This window comes from Gossypium raimondii, chromosome 12 (genome assembly GCF_025698545.1).
Source record: "Gossypium raimondii isolate GPD5lz chromosome 12, ASM2569854v1, whole genome shotgun sequence".
NCBI classification, from domain to species: domain Eukaryota; kingdom Viridiplantae; phylum Streptophyta; class Magnoliopsida; order Malvales; family Malvaceae; genus Gossypium; species Gossypium raimondii.
Window position 1 is genome coordinate 38,808,801 of NC_068576.1, and position 20,734 is coordinate 38,829,534.

The 20,734-nt window shown below is 31.6% G+C and overlaps 1 protein-coding gene across 1 annotated transcript; it reads left to right on the forward strand.

Moving 5' to 3' along the window:
• Positions 1–247: 247 nt before the first annotated feature.
• Positions 248–9,261, forward strand: LOC105762167 (uncharacterized). The gene is made up of 5 exons (XM_052625259.1): positions 248–544; positions 7,580–7,778; positions 7,842–8,452; positions 8,541–9,053; positions 9,136–9,261. The coding sequence occupies exons 1-5, from the start codon at positions 248–250 to the stop codon at positions 9,259–9,261; spliced, it is 1,746 nt and encodes a 581-aa protein (XP_052481219.1).
• The last annotated feature ends 11,473 nt before the right edge of the window (positions 9,262–20,734 follow it).

Below are 20,734 nucleotides of genomic sequence, written 5' to 3' on the forward strand. Positions count from 1 at the left end.
GAAAAAGGAAGGGTGGACAGCTATTACGGTGGATCACGAGAAAGCTCACGATCACATTCGTTGAGACATTTTGGACAAGACTCTTTTTCTTGCAGGTTTGCTAAATGAAATTCACTCTTTGATTATGAACTGCGTCTCATCTTCTACCATGTGAATCTTATGGAACAGGGATTTAACTACAAACTTCAAGCCTTCGTGTGGGGTTTGTCAAGGAGATCCTATTTCTCCGTATCTATTTGTGGTATGTATGGAACGCCTAAGTCATTGCATTAAAAAGGCAGTTGTGGATGGTAGTTGGAAACTGATTTGTCTTTCGGCGGATGGACCTCTTATTTCCCACCTGCTTTTTGCGGATGATCTGGTTTTATTTTGTAAAACTGATATGTGCCAAGCTGGGGTTGTTGAAGAAATACTCTATCGTTTCAGTTACTTTTTCGGACAGAGAGTGAATACACAGAAAACTCAGGTGTTTTTCTCAGACAATGTGACTCAAGACTTGGCGTTTAATATTAGTCGGCAACTGAGAATTACTAGGTTGATCTTGGTAAATATTCTGGGGTCCCTCTCTTTCATAAAGGGGTCACAAGAGGGATTTATGTTTTTTTGAAGGGTTACCTTAGCAAAATCTGTTCTGCGGGCGATCCCAATTTATTTTATGCCGATGACTCTTCTTCCAATCAGTATTTGTAATGAAATTGAAAGAAGTATTAAGAGCTTTGTCTGGGGGTCAACCACGTGATCGAGGAAGACTGGACTTTCGGAAATTCCATTGTCAAAATAAGGCTTTTCTTTTATAGTTTGGGTTTGCTTTAATATCAAAGCAAGACTTCTTTTTGGTGCAAATTCTAAGATCGAAATACAAGGTGTACGAAGATTGTCTGTTGAGTATAAAACATATAATTGTAAGTTTATTTAGGACTCAATTGTCAAAGTTTAGGATTATCTTTATAGATGCGTACATTGGCAAATTGGGGATGGTCGAAAAACCAAGTTCTAGTCCAATAATTGGATTAGTGCTTTGGGTCCTTTGTGCATCTATTGTATCGGCCAAGAATCAAATTCCAAGGAAGCGTCAATTTATGCCATGACCACGATTGGATGGAGTAGAATTGGAGTTGTTTTGCGAGTGAACTGCCAAATTATGTCTTGTTACATGTTGGAGGAACATGCCGTCCTAAGGATGATGCCGGTGCGAACTCATACACGTGGAAATAGGCTAAGAACGGAAAGTGCACCATAGCAAGGGGGTACAAGGCAATAATAGAAGAAAGATGGCTAGCATGTGCGTGATCCAAAATGGAACGTTGCTTGAAAATCAGAGGCATAACTAGGGGCTGGCAGGCGCACTCCCCTCTAAAATGGAAAACTTTTTATTTAGGCCTTTTAAAATTTTTAAAATGTTAAATTAGTAAAGGTAAAATTATATTTTCGCCCTCTAAAAATGATAAAATTTTGATTTAATTCTTTAAAAATTATAAAGATTAAGCTATTAAAATGATGAAATTACATTTTTACCATCGTAAAAATTACAATTTAATTTCGACTCTCCCTATAAAAATTTTCTGACTTCACCTTGTTGGAAATATAGAAGGCTACAACGAATACTTATTTGGTTATCATTGATTAATGGGCTGCTTACAAACTCAGAATGGTGTAGAAGGGGTATGTCGAATGATAGTTTTGCAGTATTTGTGGATGGTCCGAGAAGACGGTATTGCACGCAGTTCGAGACTGTCAAGTTGCTAAAGCTAATTGGCTCCAGGTAGTTCCTAGTTGTAAACTGGCGAATTTCTTTTCTAAACCTTTGGTAGATTGGTTAAATGAGAATTTAAATGTCTTGAATGAAAGGACTGTTGGAAGTACATTCTGGGACATAACATTTGGAATTTTAGCTTGGAAGATACGGACACACCGTAGTCATAATATTTTTCGGGGGAGGGGGAGGGGGGGGGGGGGAAGCATTGCAATGCTGTTGAGGTAGCAGCGCGGCAGGTTTAGCTTATTCAAGATCAGTAGTTGCTGCAATACAGCTGGGAAAGCAGAGATCAGGACAATATTTCATTCGGGTACAGTTGCATCCACCACGTCACGAGTGGTATAAACCGAATACTGATGGAGCTGTGAAACAGAGGATAGGTAAAGCTTATGCTGGTGGTTTAATAGAGGCGATTGGATTTTAAGTAAAGAAAAAGATGTGGTGGATTGGCCTTTTACCATTTTAACTTGTTTTGTTTTGGCTTTTTATTATATTTTACAGGGTGGTTTTGCTTTTAATTTAATGGATATTTTATTGTATTTTACAGGATGTTTTAATTAACATTTTATTAAATAAATTTATAAATTCATATATTTTTAATAATTTCGTACAAATAAAATAATTTAAAAAACTTCTATTATATATCATTTTTTATTTAATGTCTTTAACAGTCCGATTTTATTCTCACTAAACCGTTATAGTTGCATTTGAATCTAAACACACATCCCACCATTGTTTTTAATCTCACTGCTACATTATCTAATCTCATCTCATCGCTACAGTAACTAATCTCACCATCACCACTGTTTTTAACCTTACTAGAAGTAAACGCATCACCAATTAAATTACTGCAGAAATTAGCATGTTGTCTTATGCATAAAATATTAGTTAAAAACATTTCAGGATGCAAGTATTCATCACATATAGTTATGATTTAAAAAGGTAATAATAAAGATGCTAACAAGAACAACAAAAATAATGTCTTGACTTACATGTAGTGGTGACTAAAACTCTTATCGACAACTATTTAGATTAGGTTTGAACCGTATTATCCCATCCTCCACTCTCAATATTGTATCAAATAATAGTAAATCCAATAATGTAATATTAAAATATAAATAAGCATGGTTGAACAAAAATAAATAAGTATGAATTTAAATGAAATAATATTTATCCAAGATTCTAAGTAGTAAAAAGCAAAAACCCAAAATACTTAAGTACCTAAAAGCTAAAAATACTCTTTTAATTATTCCTCTTTTTTTTTTTTTTTTTTTTGTGGCCGTGAAATGCATCTCTTTTAATGTGTTTTTAAAAAAATCCTTTTAATGTTATTTAATTAAACATTTATCTTCCCTTTATCATTTATTATTAACATTATTTACATGTTTTATATGAAATCAAATCATCCAAGATTAAAGTATATCAAAACTAAAAGAATATATATATCTAGACCTGGTTTGATAAAGGATTCAAACAATTCAACATAAAATTAATATTTTCAATAATTTAATTTTTTAAACATGTTTAATAACCTATAATAAAAACTATTAGGTAGAATTTTTTTTATAAAAAAAGTATAAAAATTGATAGCTAGATAATAGACTTGATTATAGGCCGACCCACCCGCCTAAGCCCAAAGCCCCCTTGAAAAATAGGAGGATTTGGATAAAAATATAATCCCGAAAAATAGGTATGGGCCGGATTGAATTTAAGTTAGCATTTTTAATCTGGGTCAGGCTTAGGCAGAATTTTAAGCTCATTTTTTTGGTCAAGCTCGGGCCTAAAAATCAAGCCTAAATTTTTACATCAACCCAGTTTCACCATTCCAATATACTCATTTCTAACCTTTAACATCTTATATGCGTATACATTACACAACTAGTTTAACCATTTAAGTCATCTCCATTGCTATGCCATTTTCATATAAGTACATTAAACAAGTTATATACATGACTCAAACCATATTTCCAATTCAAAATGACCAAATCATACAATAATTTCTACTACTAAAGACATGTTCATTTCCTTTTCAATTCATACCATTGTTCATTCTTGTATTGAATTTATTGATTCGCTTAATACCATATTAGCCCTCCAGGCTCGTATAATTAGTTCGCATGGTCTTTCACATGCTATCATAAAGCACATATCATATATATATACATGTGGTACCATAACATTATATCATTTCAATTTATTATCATTTATCGAGTTCATACTTTTTAACCCCTATTAACCTAATTCAAACTCGAGACAGATACAAGAATCATCCAACCCAACACACAAACACGCCACCTAGTGCCTCATCAAAACGTTTGAAGTAAATATTGAGCTCCGCGTCTCACCGGTATAACTAAAATAAATGTGCTCCGCACCTCATCAGACGTCCAAAGTAATAATGCAATGTAACAGCCTACCCAACGAAGTCTCTATTTATGGTTATTGGTTATTGTATTAAGTGTAGTTCTGAGTATATAAAGTATTAGTTGTGGCCAAGTATGGGATTTTGTGTCTGCGCTGATTGGCAAAATCTGTGTTTTGGTAGATTCTTCTGTTGAGTATATGCCACCCAGATGTTTCGACGAAGTCGTCAAATCTGTAGTTTCATATATTTGTTTATTATTTTTATAAGACTATTTAGTTAGTTTAGCGAGAACTGGTTAGAGTGAAACTAAGATACTATAGTTAATATTATCCTTCCACTAAACCTCATCTCTGTGCTTAAGTATATAAGGATATCAGTGTCTTTATCGATAAACTTTTGCATTTTCTTTGCATTTATCTTCTGCTTTATTTTATCTGCGTTCACTCTCAAAGCTTAAGTCCAGAAACCTTACTGAGGTTGGTTTCACTGTATTCAACCAACTCCTACGTTTGTGTTAGCTCTTTGGTAAATATTGATGAACTCTAGGTTATTTTCATAGTTATTTACGTATTTTTAGCTCTGTATGCATAAGTGTTAAAATTATATGTAAGGAAGGGAACTTCTTGATTCTGGGTTATGTGTTAGTGTTTCTTGCATGCATGTTTAGATTCAATGGAGTAATGATTTGATAAGTGTAATTATCCACATTTTAGCTCAAGACGCTATTGAGGCCAAGTGACAAAGGTAAAGGTCCTGCTTTATAGACTTTGTTGTATTTCTAATGAGTTTTTCTTACTTCCATGTGTGTGGTATTCTTACTTTATATTTCGTGTGAGGTAAGTACTTATACTCTGCAAAAGTGAAATGTGTGTATATGAAAAATGGTTGTTCAGAGTTGTCAATCTAAGCCTGTAAGGTCTGTGTTAAAGTGTAAGAATCATTCTTCATGCTTAAGCCACTACCTTCTGCTTCTGTCAAGAATGATATGGACTGAATCATGGAAACGATGTTAAGGAAGCATATTCATGGCATTGTCTTTGATGGAATGTACATTGAACTGGCATATTGCAATACATGAAAATGGTTATATAGCCTCTAGTAGGGCAAAAGTATGTTGCAAACTAGACTGGCAAAATACGACAAAGGATACAAACCAAAGGAATATGAATGGAATGTATGATATGACTAAGGATTTGGGTACGTGGCTGACACGAAGAAGGTTTGTCTGTATGGTCATATGGGCATATTGTATATGCCAAAAAAAAAAAAGTAAACCAACATATAAATTGTCTGTGTATGGTACTTGTCATCTGCCAAATTTGTGTGATTGTTTTTAAATCTTATAAAAGATCTGCTTGAAGTATTAGTAACTATTGATATGTTTTATTCTGGAACTCACTAAGTTCTTTTGAATTTACTTAGTTACCTTTCCTTCTTAAGCTTGTTGTTGAAGAAAATGAAATTCTAATAAACTATGCCAGAGGACCTCTGTTGTTGTGAGACTTCTATTATTTTGTACTATGCATGACATGAGGGGGTCAATGTCAAGATGTTTATTTTTGAGAAAGAATTTGTATATAAAACTTATGTTTGATTTCTAATAAAGTTAGAGTAAAGTTTCAAGGGTTTTAAAATGTATGATATTATTGCGTCTTATATGCCAATTGGCTGATACTTTACTTTTTTTACTGTATAAGCCATAATTCAAACTATGACTTTATAAAGTTTACACGAAACAATTTAAGAAAATAATTCCTAAGTAATAACATGACATACTCATATCCTTCTAATAATTGTGGGATTGCGCCAACTATTTTTGTGATAAATTAAAGTTTAAAATAGGTGGTAAGATTTAATCACTCTATTTTTTTTACAATTTTTAGTTTAAATTAATTGTTAACATCATAAACATCTTTTATTAAATTTGGCTTCATATTAGTGTTTTCATTTATCCACCATAAGGGCTAAGGTGACCTATGACACGTTCCCTAAGGGGCCGAAAGCCCATGCGGATTAACAATTGAGCAACAAGTGTGTAATTATTTCTAGCCATCATAATTTAATGCACAACCGTTTTTCACAAATTAACAGTTACTCTCATTTGTGACGTGCTACTTAGATTTATTTTTTTATTTTTTTTAAATTCAAACCACTAAATTTTTAAAAAAATCTGGCTAAAAGAAATCCTAAGTAGATAAAGTAAATTCAATAGAAGTAATTAAAATAAATTCCAAATCTATATTTTAACTTATATTAAAATTTATTATTTATTAAGATATTTTATTAATTTTTTATAAATTATAAATAATTTAAATTGCTTTTATTTGCCTTGTTAGTAACTTCTATTTATCCCAATTTAAATCATTAATTAATTTTTCAAATATAGATTGAAAATAATTAAATAATTATATGCTAAGTGAATTTTAATTATAATTTAAATCATTAATTATTTTTCAAAATAGATCGACAAAAATAAATTATTATATGCTAAGTGAAGTTTACGTCAGTTTGATAGAATTATAAATTCTAACCAATTTAAGCTTCTTTATTTGCTAATAACTGACGTGATATTGTTTTAACACATAGTATCACATACCATCTCAATTATTCCAAGGGATATTTTAGTTTAATATGTAATTACATACATAAATTTCAATTTGGTGCAATTATATAAGTAAAACTTGGATTATGATTCAAATGTATATCTGAAATTTTAGTTTTGGTTTAGTCGTACACATTTAAATAAATAAATAAATACTTCAATTTATTTTTATATTGGATAAATACCATTATTTCGTATACAATTTATAAATATAAAATGATGTTATATCAATAATTGTGTTAATAATTAGAATTTGATCAAATCAAAATTCTATGTATAAAATTGTACTAAATCAAAGTTCATGTATATAATTGCATATTAAACTAAATTTCATGTATAATTTTAAAATTTAAACAAACAAATTACTGTACCCTAGCTAATGTGTATTCACGTTAATTTTATAGGGTTTAATTAAAATATATATGTTTTATACTTACTATTATTTATAATTATAACAAAAACTAATAACAAAACTAATTATTTATAGGGTAAACTGCAAAAATAGTCACTTTTGTTTGCCACATATTACATTTTAGTCACTTATGTTTGAAATATTATCTTTTAGTCACTTACGTAGTAAATGACTAATTGTGTGTACATGAGTTTGCTTCAATTTTATAAGTGATTTAATTATATGTGTTTAAGAGTAAATAGAAGTCTAAATAAACGAAGAAACTGAAACCAAACATCAACTCCTATACTACACCTATAAATAGTAGAGTAAAGATACAAAAAAAAAAAATTAACATTTATTTTAAAAGCTAGGTAGGAAGTTATGAAAATGGAGAAATATTTGTTAGTTTTGTTTTTGTGTGTGAATTTGTGTTTTATTGGAGTTAATGCTAGATTTTTTAAGGTCCCATGGAGTAGACGACGTAAAGGAATATCGGCCCTGGGTGATCCAGGGATGAAAAGAGACGGATTGAGAATAGCTTTTGAAGCTTGGAATAATTGTAATGGAGTTGCTCATGAAGCTCCTGACATGGGAAGTCCCAGAGCTGCTGACTGTTTCGACGTTTCAAGAAGTAAAAGAAAATATTTTGTTCATGAATTTTGTTTTTACTATTTTTTTTTATGTTTATCTGCTGTTCTAATATTTTTGTTATAAATGTGGTCAGATTTAACTTTGTTACACAAAGTATCTGAGTCAGATAACAAGCTTGGCATAGGTAAAAAATTCAACGGATTGTCTGCAGAAGCATTGTATGACCCAAATCTTTATGCAATTGAGAAGGAACTATACTTAGGTTCTTTATGTGAGGTTTCAAAGAGTTCAAAACCATGGCAATTTGTGAAGACTTCAAAGCCATGGCAATTTTGGATGGTTATGTTGAAAAGTGGCAACTTTGACACTAAGGCCAGTTTGTGTCCTGAAAATGGGAAACCCAAACCTCCTTTTACTACTACAAAGAACTTCCCTTGCTTTGGCGAAGGGTGCATGAATCAACCCACTTTGAACCATCGGCCTACACAACTGTTAGGTGATGGTACAATGAGGGGATGGTTCAATGGAACTTATGATTTGGATGCTGATATTGGGAAAGGTCTTACAAATTTATCCTTTTATGAAGTGATTTGGGAGAAAAAGCTTGGTTCTGGAAGTTGGGTATTTAAGCATAGGCTCAAGACTTCAATGAAATATCCATGGTTGATGCTTTACCTTAGAGCTGATGCAACCAAAGGATTCTCTGGTGGGTACCCTTATGAAACAAGAGGAATGCTCCACACCGTAAGTTGAAATATACTCTTTGAAATCAAACATTTTAACTTACTTTTAACATACATAGTCACTCTCTGACCAATTGCTTTACTTTCAGCTCCCAAGGACTAATTTTAAAGTCAAGTTCTCATTGGAAATCAAAAAAGGAGGAGGACCCAAGAGCCAATTTTACCTGCTTGACATAGGCAGTTGTTGGAAGAACAATGGTAAGCCTTGTGATGGAGATGTGTTGACAGATGTTACAAGATACAGTGAGATGATGATCAACCCTGATGTACCAGCTTGGTGTAGCCCCACACAATTGGTGAACTGCCCACCATACCATATTACTCCTAACAACACAAAGATTTTAAGGAATGACACAGCCAATTTCCCATATGGAGCTTACCACTACTATTGTGCTCCTGGCAATGCTAAATACTTGGAGGAACCTGTTAGTCTTTGTGATCCATACAGCAACCCTCAACCTCAAGAAATAGTACAATTGTTGCCTCACCCTGCATGGGGTGAATATGGCTACCCAACTGAAAAGGGTCAAGGTTGGATTGGGGATCCAAGAACATGGGTGCTTGACACTGGCGGCCTAGCTAGTAGACTTTACTTCTATCAGGTAGTTGTTTAATTGTCACTTTTAAATGATTCCATCGATGGTTTAGGGGTTTTTATTGTTAACTGTTTTGGTTGGATTTCAGGATCCAGATACCCTTCCCGCCAAAAGAAAATGGACGTCTATCGATGTTGGAACCGAAATTTTTGTTAGTGATAAAGAGGAAGAAGCAGAATGGTCCCTTAGCCATTTTGATGTTATCCTCCTATAAAGTTTTATTTATTTAGGATTTAGGGTTTATATTTAATTTTTTTCATTTAGTTTTAGTTTTTTTTATAAGTCCTTAGAAAGGACTAATCAAAGGGTTTATGAATTACATTTATTATGTTTTTAATGTTGGCTGATCTTTTTATTGGCTAAATTACATTTCATAAATGTTATTAATTTGATTATTATTTAAAGGGTAAACTATTAAAATAGTCACTTTTGTTTACCTCAAGTTACATTTTAGTCACTTATGTTTGAAATGTTACATTTTAGTCACTTGCATTATTGCGTTGTAACATTTCAGTCACTGAACCGTTCATTGTAGTTAACAGTGTAACGGTAAGTTGATGTGGCATGTTAAATCATCATTTCAAACAAATATTTTAGGTTAATTTATACAATCGGTCTCCATATTTTTTTCATTTTTAGCAATTTAGTTTTTTTCTTTTATGTTTTTTTAACTTCCCTTTTTCTTTCTTTTTTCCATTCTCTATTTTCCTCCTTTCTCCATTTCTTTTAACATAGTTTTTCTACATTTTCATTTGTTAAAACTAGTCCCTATACTTTTATTTTTTGAACAATTTAATTTTTTTTTCGAGTGAGGCGAGCTTGTTGACTAGTTTAACAAATGAAAACATAGAAAAACTATGTTAAAAGAAATGAAGAAGAGAGGAAAATAGAGGGAGAAGCAGAAGAGAATGAAAAATAAAATAAAAATTAAAAGAACATAAAAGAAAAAAATTAAATTACTCAAAATGAAAAAATATAGGGACCAGTTGTAAAATTTAACCTAAATTTTTTGTTTGAAATGGCAATTAACGGCTCAGAGACTAAAATGTTACAACATGATAACGTAAGTGACTAAAACATAACATTTTAAACATAAGTGACTAAAATGTAACCTGAGGCAAACAAATGTGCCTATTTTGGTAGTTTACCCTAATTTAAAAGAATTAATTTCAACTTTATACATTTTATCTATTTGGTATTTCTTAAAAAAAGAGAAAGAAAACTAAAAGATAAATATTGTTTTAATTCTAGTAAAAATTTAAACATTGATACAATTTCTAAAACTACCCATAGTACCTTCCAACTCTTTTTTTTTTACACAAAGTCTTAAACCACCCATAGCCTCTTCTCAACTCATAAATAGGAGGATAATGCGCTTTAACGCACTCAAGTCTACATCTTCTTGCATTGGCAATAATGTCCATGTCAATCGAGCTAAGATTTAAATAAAAGGATAATATGCTTCAGCGCACTCGTATCCATGTCCTCTTGCACTTATAGAATATATATATTTAATTTAATTGTAGTTTTAGTCTCTTGAAATTTGAAATTTATTTTTTATCTTAATTTGAGATACTTTAATTTGTTTATTTTTATAATAGGTCAAAGTAATAATACCATTACCGACTTAAATTATAGTTTGGATTTTTGAGTTTATATCAAATAATACAATATGAGTATTTTATTTTATTTTTGAAGAAATACAAATCAAATTTGATAGTAGAAACTCAATTCATATGGGTCATCTTTATTCATATTTGATAGTAGTATTCTTGTAAAATTCATTTTTATTAAATAATTATGCATAGGAGAAAAAATTTGATAAAAATACTTTTAGTCTTTCTCAATTTTGATATTGAGTAAATTGATGCGTCTAAAAAAATCAGAGCAATTTAATCATTTTACCTTTGAAAGTTGTCACGTCCCAAAATATATGAGGTTAATTGAAATAATAAATCTAAAATTGACCTAGACTTGATGGTTAAGTGGTTAATGCAATCCCTAAAGGTCATAGGTTTTATCCACTCCACTGCCATTTCTTTTCATTTCATTTTCACCAAATATTATTGGAAGTAGAAACTCAACAAGAGTGGGCAGTAGGGGTGTTCAAATTTCGGTTAAAACCAAATTAACCGACCGAACCGATCTAATTTGGTTAATCAGCCGATTAACCGATCTAATTCGGTCGGAGGTTGGTTAATTCAGTTTGAAATCGGGTAATTAACCGAATTAACCGAACTTAATAATTAATAATACAAATTATATGTAGTTTTAATTTGATTAATTCAGTCAAATGATTAACAATTTATTTATTTTTATATATTTTATACTTGTTTTAACCAAAAAACATATAAATTTCGGTTAATTCGGTTAACCGACCAAATTAGCCAAAATATTTCGATTCGGTTAATTTTTTTTTGAAAAAAAATTTGGTTCGATTAACGGTTAAAGGATTAAAAAGTTTGGTTAATTTAGTTAATACTAATTCAGTTCGGTTAACCGAGCGATTAATTGTTTGAACACCCCTAGTAGGCGGCAGCAGTCCAAATAGTTTTGCATTAAGCCTTCCCCATAAGTGACCTGTGTTTGAGCCTCAGATTTTCCCCTTCATATTTTTTTTTCTTTTCAATTTGCTAGACTTAGGGAAATTTGCCCAAACCACCCCTAGGGTACCCAAACCCTAGGTATATAATCCATTTTTTTCTAATTAGACTAGGATTTTGCTTCCTTTTCAAATTCTATTAGAATTTTACTTCTATCTTATCTATCTCTTCCATCTTTCTTTTATTCTCTTTTCTTTTCATCAAAATTTTATTCCATTGAAGAGAAGTCTTCTTGTTTCTCGAATTAAAATCTATTCTCGATTTTAACCTGTTTCTCAACTAGACTTATACTCGCTAGTCGAAGCATTCTTTGATCATTCCAAAGAATCGATAAGTATGTCACAATCCAGATGTTTGATATTGAATCTTTATAGAATTCCTAATTAACGATAATCTTGTGAAATGATTAAACGATCTTTCTAAATTTATCATCAAATCTTTCGACAATCTTGGTTTATCTTAGAATCCATCATTATTCTTGCGTAAATATCATTTGAAGGACTCAATTTAGGTACCTTGGATAAGATTTGAACATGAGGGATGTCATTCGAGATCTTGGTGAAAGGTGTGTGTTCTTTTACAAAAGAATTAGGGCAAATCGTGTTTCGAGTTAAAGCCACACGGTTAGCCATATGGGCGTATGGACCACACGACCCCTCATACGGCCATGTCCCCCTAAAATCCTATGATATTTCGATTCTCACACAGCCTAGAACCCTCCACACGGCCTGACACACAATCATGTCCCCTCTAAAGCTTAAGTTTACATGTTCCACATGGCCATAGTCTGTTACACGGCCTAGCCACACGACTGTGTAACCCCTCAACACGGCTTAAGGCATTGCACACGACTATATGCCCTTATTTTACAGTTTTGTCCAGAATTGTAAACTATTCAATTTAGTTCTTACATTATCCTTAAACTATTTTTAGAATTTTTTCTCCTTCAGTTAGTTTTATGATATTATGAAAAATGTGGAATCCATGATTTGGTTGATTAGATTATTACTATTTGTACATGATATGTGATTAAGTACATGTCTTTTATGACTGAATCGTTGATAAATTATTATTATCACTCGTATTACTGAAATACTGATTGCATTAACAGTATGCATATTGTTACCAATAAACCGACTACATGATAAACATGTCTACTGCTACTGTTGATCTAAATACATGATAAACTTGTCTCTTGTTTCTCTATTGTATTGATACTCACATGTCATTCTGAATTATATGGGGCGGGATGCTTTGAAAGGAGGAACTACTGGCATCTTTATCTGCAAACATTGGTGGTTTACCCACAAATTACTTGCAACTTTTATCTGCAAACTTGTTGTGTATTCACAACCACTGGCAGCGTATTAACCTACAAACACTAGTGGTTTATCCATAATTTTTACTGGCAACTTTTATTTGCAAACTCGTTGTGTATTCAAAACTACCGATAGCTTATTAACCTGCAATACTAGTGGTTCATCAATGACCATAAGGCAAAGGTTAGCTACTTTTTTATCTTCATCGTCGAATGAATCCTCATCACTTCAACTAGTAACATGAGTGTCGAAACCATTTTTTTAAAGAGTCGACTTTTTATTTAAAAACAAACATGGGAGTTGCCACCGATCATTTTTATGAGGTGTGATCGGGTCATCTCGTAATGATTTAATTTATTAAAATAATAATTTTAGTCTACGAAATTCAAAAAAATGGATTCAAGAGTCAGTTACGTACGAGGAAGGATTAGCACTCTCGTAACGCCCAAAATTGGTACCTAATTGATTAATTAATGTCTTAATGTCGAAAACTAAAAATTCGAAAAGAATTTAAAATACGATCACTCTTTATTAATGTTATTTTATTTTAAAAAATTTTGCTTGAATAAATCGAAACGAATGTTAAAGACTCTTTCATCTTGCGGTAACAAAATGTCGCATCTCGTAAGTTAGGACACAGCACCTTTAACCTTTGATAATGAACTTGCGTTTATTTTTTATTTTAAATCTTATTATTTTGATTTTTAAAAGGATATTTGGTTATTTGAGTTTAACGAGAGAATCGAAACCCCGTGAATTAGGGTACAATTTGTAATAGCCCGATTTTGGGTCTAGTCGGAACAGTGGTTTCGGGACCACAAATCCGACGAGGAAAAAAAATGTAATGGCCTGAATTTTCAAAGGTGTCGGAATGGTGATTTGAGATCACTAAATTCGACAAATGAGTAGAAAATATTATTAATTTAGTGAGTATAAGTTAAATGTGAAGTCAGGAAAAATTTTGAAATAGTGAATAGTGCACTAGAAATAAATATTAAAATAATTAGAATCAAAAACGAGGTCTTGAGACCTCAGAGATTTTAAACCGAGCCATAAATATTTTTATAAATATTTATGGAGTGTTAAAAAGTTAGTATTAAAGTTTCGTCAAGAATTTTTAAAGTTCCGATAATTAATTGAACAAAAAGGACTAAATTGTAACAAATGCAAAATTATAGTAAATGATTAAATAGCTTAAATGATAAAAGGAAGAGGGCTTAAAAGTAAAATAGACCCAAGGTCTATTTGGGCTGGACGGCAAAGGCAGAAAATCAGGAGAATTAAGGGCAAAATTGGAATATTGCAAAATTTACTTAATAAAGTTAGGACCAAAGTGGAATTATCTAGATTTCTCTTCATTTTTCTGCATTCTCATCAGCTAAAACACCATGGAAGGGTTTCTTCGAGCTGGTTCTTCATATTTTTACTGCAAGTAAGTTCAATTCTTGATCATTTCTTGAAATTTTTGTATTTTTATGACTTTTACAACTAGGCCCACTTGTTGAATTCATTAGTTTTTGATTTTATGAAAGAAGTTGAAAGTTGATATGAATATGTGCTGGAAGTATATGATGATTTAGTATGAAATTATAGCTTTAAATTGTTCACATGCTGATTTTATTGAAAGAATTGAATAGAAAGTGAATGTTTGGGACCTAATAGTAAAAGAGTTTGAAGTTAGAGATATATGTGGAAATTATGAATTTCAATAGTTGTGAAATAACTTATAATGTCTAGGTAAAGTATTAATTGAGAGAATTAGATCAATTGAGGAGTTAATTGAGAAAGGACTGAATTGTATAAACTGTGAAATTTGGGGCAAAATAGAAATCAACATTTTGCACTAAAACAGTTTTGGACAGCAGCAGTAGTCTAACTTTGAAAAATCACCAAAAATTGTAGAGATTTAATTAGAGGATGAATAAAATATGAAATTAAATCTTATTGAGTCTAGTTTCTTATAAAAGAAACAGTGTAAGCAATGGAATTGTAAATCATGAGATATAATGGATTTTGTGAGACAAGGTCAGAATAAATTCGGGTTCCCCTGTTCTGACTTTGGAAAATCATTAAAAATTGTACAAAAATGATTATGAGTTACAATTTATATGGTTAGAATCCTTAATGAGTCTATTTTCAGAAGAAATAAACAGAAACATTATCCAAGTTCTGTACAGTGAGACAATTAATTTTTAGTGAAGAGTGGTCGGAACTGTCAAACAGCAAAACAGGGGAAACTTTAAAGAATAAACTGTACTATTTTGCTAAACCAAAAATTCTGAAAATTTTATGGTAAGAATATATGTGAATCTAGTTTCGGGGAAAATTTACGGATCTTAATTTGGAGCTTTGTAGCTCCGGATAAAAATAATTTAGTGACTCTGACTCGGATAAACAGTTTTGAATATACATGTGAGTGAATAGTGAAATTATAGTTAATGTTGTTTAAGTGTATTATACACATTAAGGATGTGGAATGGAGAGGAGGAGGAGGAAAATTGGGAAATGTATGAATGATTTGTGTATAATTGGTCATATGCTTGATTATAATTGATAAACGATAAAATAGAAATGATGCTTATATTTGTGCATTATTGGATATGGTTTAAGCTCATGTGTGAAAATAAAGTTTCATAGTACGTGTGAATAGTACATTTGGTATATGATTGGGCATGAAGTAATGTCATGAATGGTTTTTGAATTAACATATGTTGGTAAATGTGGCACATTAATAAATGTTGTGCTCATCCATGCTTATAATGCTTATGTTATATGTGTATTTGGCTAACATATTTGGTATACATGCTTAGGCTTTGGCCAAGTAGTGGCTGAATTATGTCACGTTAAATTTATAAGTTATGCATTGAAATGTGATTATTGAATAGAAATTGAAATGGTTTGAATAGAATTATTGAATTAAACTGGAATATTAAAATTGGTGATTGATATGGATTTTATTGGAATTGAAACTGAGAAAGTGGAAATTGATATGTGAGACTGATACTGAACTGAATTACGAAATACTGAATATTGTTATGTATACTGCATTGAACTGTGAAAATACTGAAATAATAAATTACTGCAATACTGTGAAACTGATTGAAATAAGAAATTATAATTGATACTGAACTAAGATGGAAATTTATACTGGAAAGTGAATTAAATATCCTATTAACTAGTCGGGCTAGTCGGATATAGTTGGCATGCCATAGGATATGGAAAAGTACGGGGTATTTGCCGGCTTACTGATTAGGCACTTATGTGCCGACTCATCGTTATATTATCATTATCGACTCGGCACTTTGTGTGTCGAATCATCATTATTATTATCATTATCGATTCAAGACTTTGTGTGTCAAATATCGTTATCATATTATTATGATTCAGCACTTTGTGTGTTGAATATCATTATCGCTATCATTCATCGACATCGATCTTGGTGTGTTTGGTTGGAACTGTATCCGTCGAGTCCGAGTCAAGTTAATAGGGCAAATGAAATAAAGTTACTTGATAAAACTAAATCGAATGATAAGACATATGTGAAAAGTGAAATTTGAAATAAAGAAATAAGAATGATAGTTATATATAATTAGTTGATAATATTAAAAGATTGAATTGTTTATTAGTAGTGATAATTGTAATGAAAAGTATGTGTGTGATTTAATGTCGATAATGATAAATTTTATGAAATAAATTTTGATAATATAAAATGATGTAAAATGAGAAGTGAAAATGAAATAATTTGAAATAGTGAAATAATATTTGAATTTAATTGAATACAAGTTATTGAAAAATATTTATGGATTTAGTGTATGAAGTGAGTATTTAAAGACTCTAACGTAAATTGATTATAAAAAAACGAATTGACAATGGAAATTGATGATGGATAAATTATTAAAATGGAATGGGAAATTGAAATGAATGTGAAATAATTACTAAAAACTAATGTTGTAAGGTTTAGATATGAAATAGAATAAGTTATTGAATTGAGAATTTCATAAACGTGTTAATGAATGGTATAGTCAATAAACATTGAATTAAATGGTAATTACGTATTAGTGTTAAACTTAGTGGCATTGAATTGTACGTGAATTAAATGGAAAATTTCTAGTGATATGATTTAAATTGTGAGCATGAGAAATTGCAAATTGAATAAAATGGAAATGAAACATTGACTTGCATGAGTATGTATCGGGTCTCATAGGCCATATTTATTAAGATTATAATATTTTGAGGATATATTGTGAAAGTTATAAAAGCATGTTAATAATTTTGAAGTTTTTAATTTAGATGAAATTTTATAACTCGGTTAAATACATTTACAAGTGTATGTGTTCTGGTAATGCCTCGTACCCAATTCCGGTGTTGGATACGGGTAAGAGGTGTTACACAATTTCTCGAAGCTCTAAACACAGAATATTGCTTTTATTTCCAAAAGTTTTTTTTTTGAATAAATACACACGTAATGTTTAAAACTATGCATATTTATTTTATTTGGATTATAGTGCAAAGAAAGAATGTTTGGACACGGCTCGTGACATGATTGAAATAATAATAGAATGATTACGCGAAAATAAGCGAAATGACGATATATCTATAGTAATAAAACAACAAATAAGCAATGGCCATAATCAATTAAATCTAATATTAGCTAAATAATAATGTGAAGCAAAAAAAGGTAGAATAGGCATGATAAAAGACAAACATGAAAATATCAAAAAAAAGAAGAAATAAATGAGTAACAAGAAAAATAAAATAAAATAATGATGATAATAATAACATTTTACGTAAATAAAAGATTATAAACAATTGTATTTTTTAAAGAAAAAATATAAACAATATTAAACCCAGGTATTTAAAAGAATAATAAATAATAAACAAATATGCAAAATGAACATAAGTAATAAAATTAATCAAAGGACTGAATTGAAATTTATATAGAATTAAAGGCATAAATTATAATAAATTAAAATAATTAAAAAAAGGATTCCAAGATTAAAAAATAATAATGCGCTAAAAAATGGGGACTAAAAGGGAAAATGTCTCTGGTCCTTCTGCGCAACATTTCATCAGAGGACTAAAATGAAACAAAAATAAAATTACGAGGTAAAATAAAAAATGAAAAATACTAGATCTCAAACTAATTAAAAAGCGGAAGGGCTAAAAGGGAAATTAGACCCTTCCACAAAAACACGCGGATCCTGAGGTTGGAGCGGGTCAGGTTTCGAGTCGGAGGCCAAAACGGCGCCATTTTGGAGTTACTGAAATTAGCCCTAAACGACGTTGTTTACATTGCCTATAAATACTAAGTTTTTTTTTTGTATTTCATTCTATTCTCTCTTTCAAAAAAAAACCTAAAAAAACTATCTCAACTCTCTCTCGGCCGGTCATCAGTTTGGCTAGTCGCCGCCGAGCCGGCCACCGACGACGGCGCCACCGTGCACGGTGGTTGAAAAGTTCAAAAGATGCCGCTCTGGACGCCTCGACTTCTGGAGTCTGAATCTAGGGGAATATTTCCCGAAAGTCTTTCAAAACATACAAAAAATGCCCAAAAACTTTCGGTTTTTGGGTTTCGAAAACCCTAAAAATCACCAAATCCTCCACTTACGGTGGCGGAGTACAAGCACTCGGTAAGTTTTTTTTTGAACCCTTTTCCTTTTTCTTTGTATTAAAATATAAAAAAAAGAGTAATCACCTTTCTTGAAATTTTTGTTATCTATTTCTCTATTCCTTTGTGTCCTTTGAATATTACAAGAAATTGGCCTTTATAGTCGTTTAAAATAACATCTTTCTTTTTTATTTTGTTTTTTACGTTACTACTATTTTTCTATCATTTTCTTTGCCTTGTTTGCAGGTCTTGGCGAAGTCAATGGAGGCGAAGATTCTGGCTTTTTGTCGTTTTGGTGCAAGGCTGAGAAGAGGGGGTCAGACAAGCCTTGAGACGAGGCGCGGGTGGTGCGCCCGAGGAGAAGCAGCGCGGAAGGGCTTAGGGTTTCTGATAATGTTTAAGTGTTGTAGGCTTGTACTTTTTGGGCTAGGTTTTTTGCATTTTGGGCTATTTGGGCATCTTTTCCTTGAGTTTTTGTTTGCTTAATCCATTTTTCTTCCATTGGGGACAATCGAACTTGATGTGTCCCATCTTCATGCATTCATAACATATGATGGGATCATTTTCCTTGGTAGATTCAAGCTTGAGTCCTTCCTTCTTTTGGAATTTTCTCCCTCTATTGGACCTCATAAACTTCTTGAATCTCCTAGCAAACATAACCATCTCTTTGTCTTCATCCACCTCTTTACTTGATTCATTTGTGGTGGATTTAAGTGCAACACTAGCATTTTTCTTCTTAATTTGGCTCATTCAACCCCTTCATTGAGCCTTATCTCATGTGTAAGCAAAGAACTGATGAGCTCATCCAAAGTCAACATTTCTAAATTCTTTGCTTCTTCAATTACAGTCACCTTGGCTTCCCACGATTTAGGCAAGCTTCGAAGCATCTTCCTTACCACCTCTTCATTTGGATATGTATCCCCATAAGACTTCAACCCATTGATGATGATAGTAAACCGATCGAACATCGCCTTGATATATTCCTCATGCTTTATTTTGAAGGTTTCATAATTTAAAGGAAGAATGTCAACCTTAGACTTCTTCACTTGGTTGGTACCTTCATGTTTGACTTTGAGCTTATCCCATATCTCCTTGGCATTGAAACAAGATGAAACTCTATTATATTATTTCAGACCAATTGCACAAAATAGAGTGTGCAAAGCTTTGACATTCAACTGAATACTTCTTCTATCTTTCACATTCCACTCTTTCTTGCTCTTTAGAATAAAGAGCTCTCATTCTTTCTTGAGAGGTATAGAGGGACTGTCCATGATGATGTCCCATACGGCAAGATCATTTGCTTGTATGAACAACATCATTCTTGTCTTCTAATAGGAGTAGTTGGCACCATTGAAGTAAGAGGCTTGGAGATGGATTGTGATTTTGCAAGAAAAATTGAATTGGATGTAGATGTCATTTCTTATGAATTGATTGGCTGAACGTTGAGCTACCTCAAGGATCTCCTCTTTGGTTGTTAAACCGTCTAAAAGAGACTAACTCTGATACCAATTGTTAGCTCAAATAATCAAACCAAAATTGTCAAGAGGGGGTGATTTGGCTTTTAAAAATTTTGCGAAAGCTAGAGAGAAAAGATAGAGAATAAATACAAGAATTTAGAGTTGTTCGGCCCCAACTGCCTACTCTACTACCTTAGCTTTTCACAACTAAGGATTTTCCCAAATTCACTAATTTGATAACCTTTGAAGACAAGGCTTAACCTTACAAACTCCCTTAAGATTTCTACCCAAACCTTAAGATACAAACCTTCTCAAAGAGATAAAAAGAAGCAAACAAAGAAATAATCCTTACAAGATTAAGGTGTTTGCAAATTAAGCTCAATTATAAAGAAAAACACTTGAGCTAATAGAATAGCAATGAAGCTCACAAGTGTATAAAGAAAAGTATGGGAATATTTGGCACAAAGGTTGTTTGATTGATCTTTTTGCTTGAATATTCTTTCTTGTTATTTTAGGACCTTTGGAAGATAGTATTTATACCCTCTAATTCATTTTCAACCGTTGGGACTGTTGTGGAAGTTAATAGAGCCTTTGGGATAGTGCACTTAATTCACCTGCAACAAAAATGTATCGATACTACTTGGAAAAGTATCAATAATTTTAGCATTTAATGCCTTGATTCAGTGACCGTTAAAATCGA

Bases quoted from the DNA above. Each gene is read 5' to 3' on its own strand.
- LOC105762167 (XM_052625259.1), top strand. From the start codon at position 248: ATGGAACGCCTAAGTCATTGCATTAAAAAGGCAGTTGTGGATGGTAGT. The intron at 7,779-7,841 runs GTTTTTACTATT...AAATGTGGTCAG, and splicing joins ATATTTTGTTCATGAATTTT to ATTTAACTTTGTTACACAAA. The intron at 8,453-8,540 runs GTAAGTTGAAAT...CTTTACTTTCAG, and splicing joins CAAGAGGAATGCTCCACACC to CTCCCAAGGACTAATTTTAA.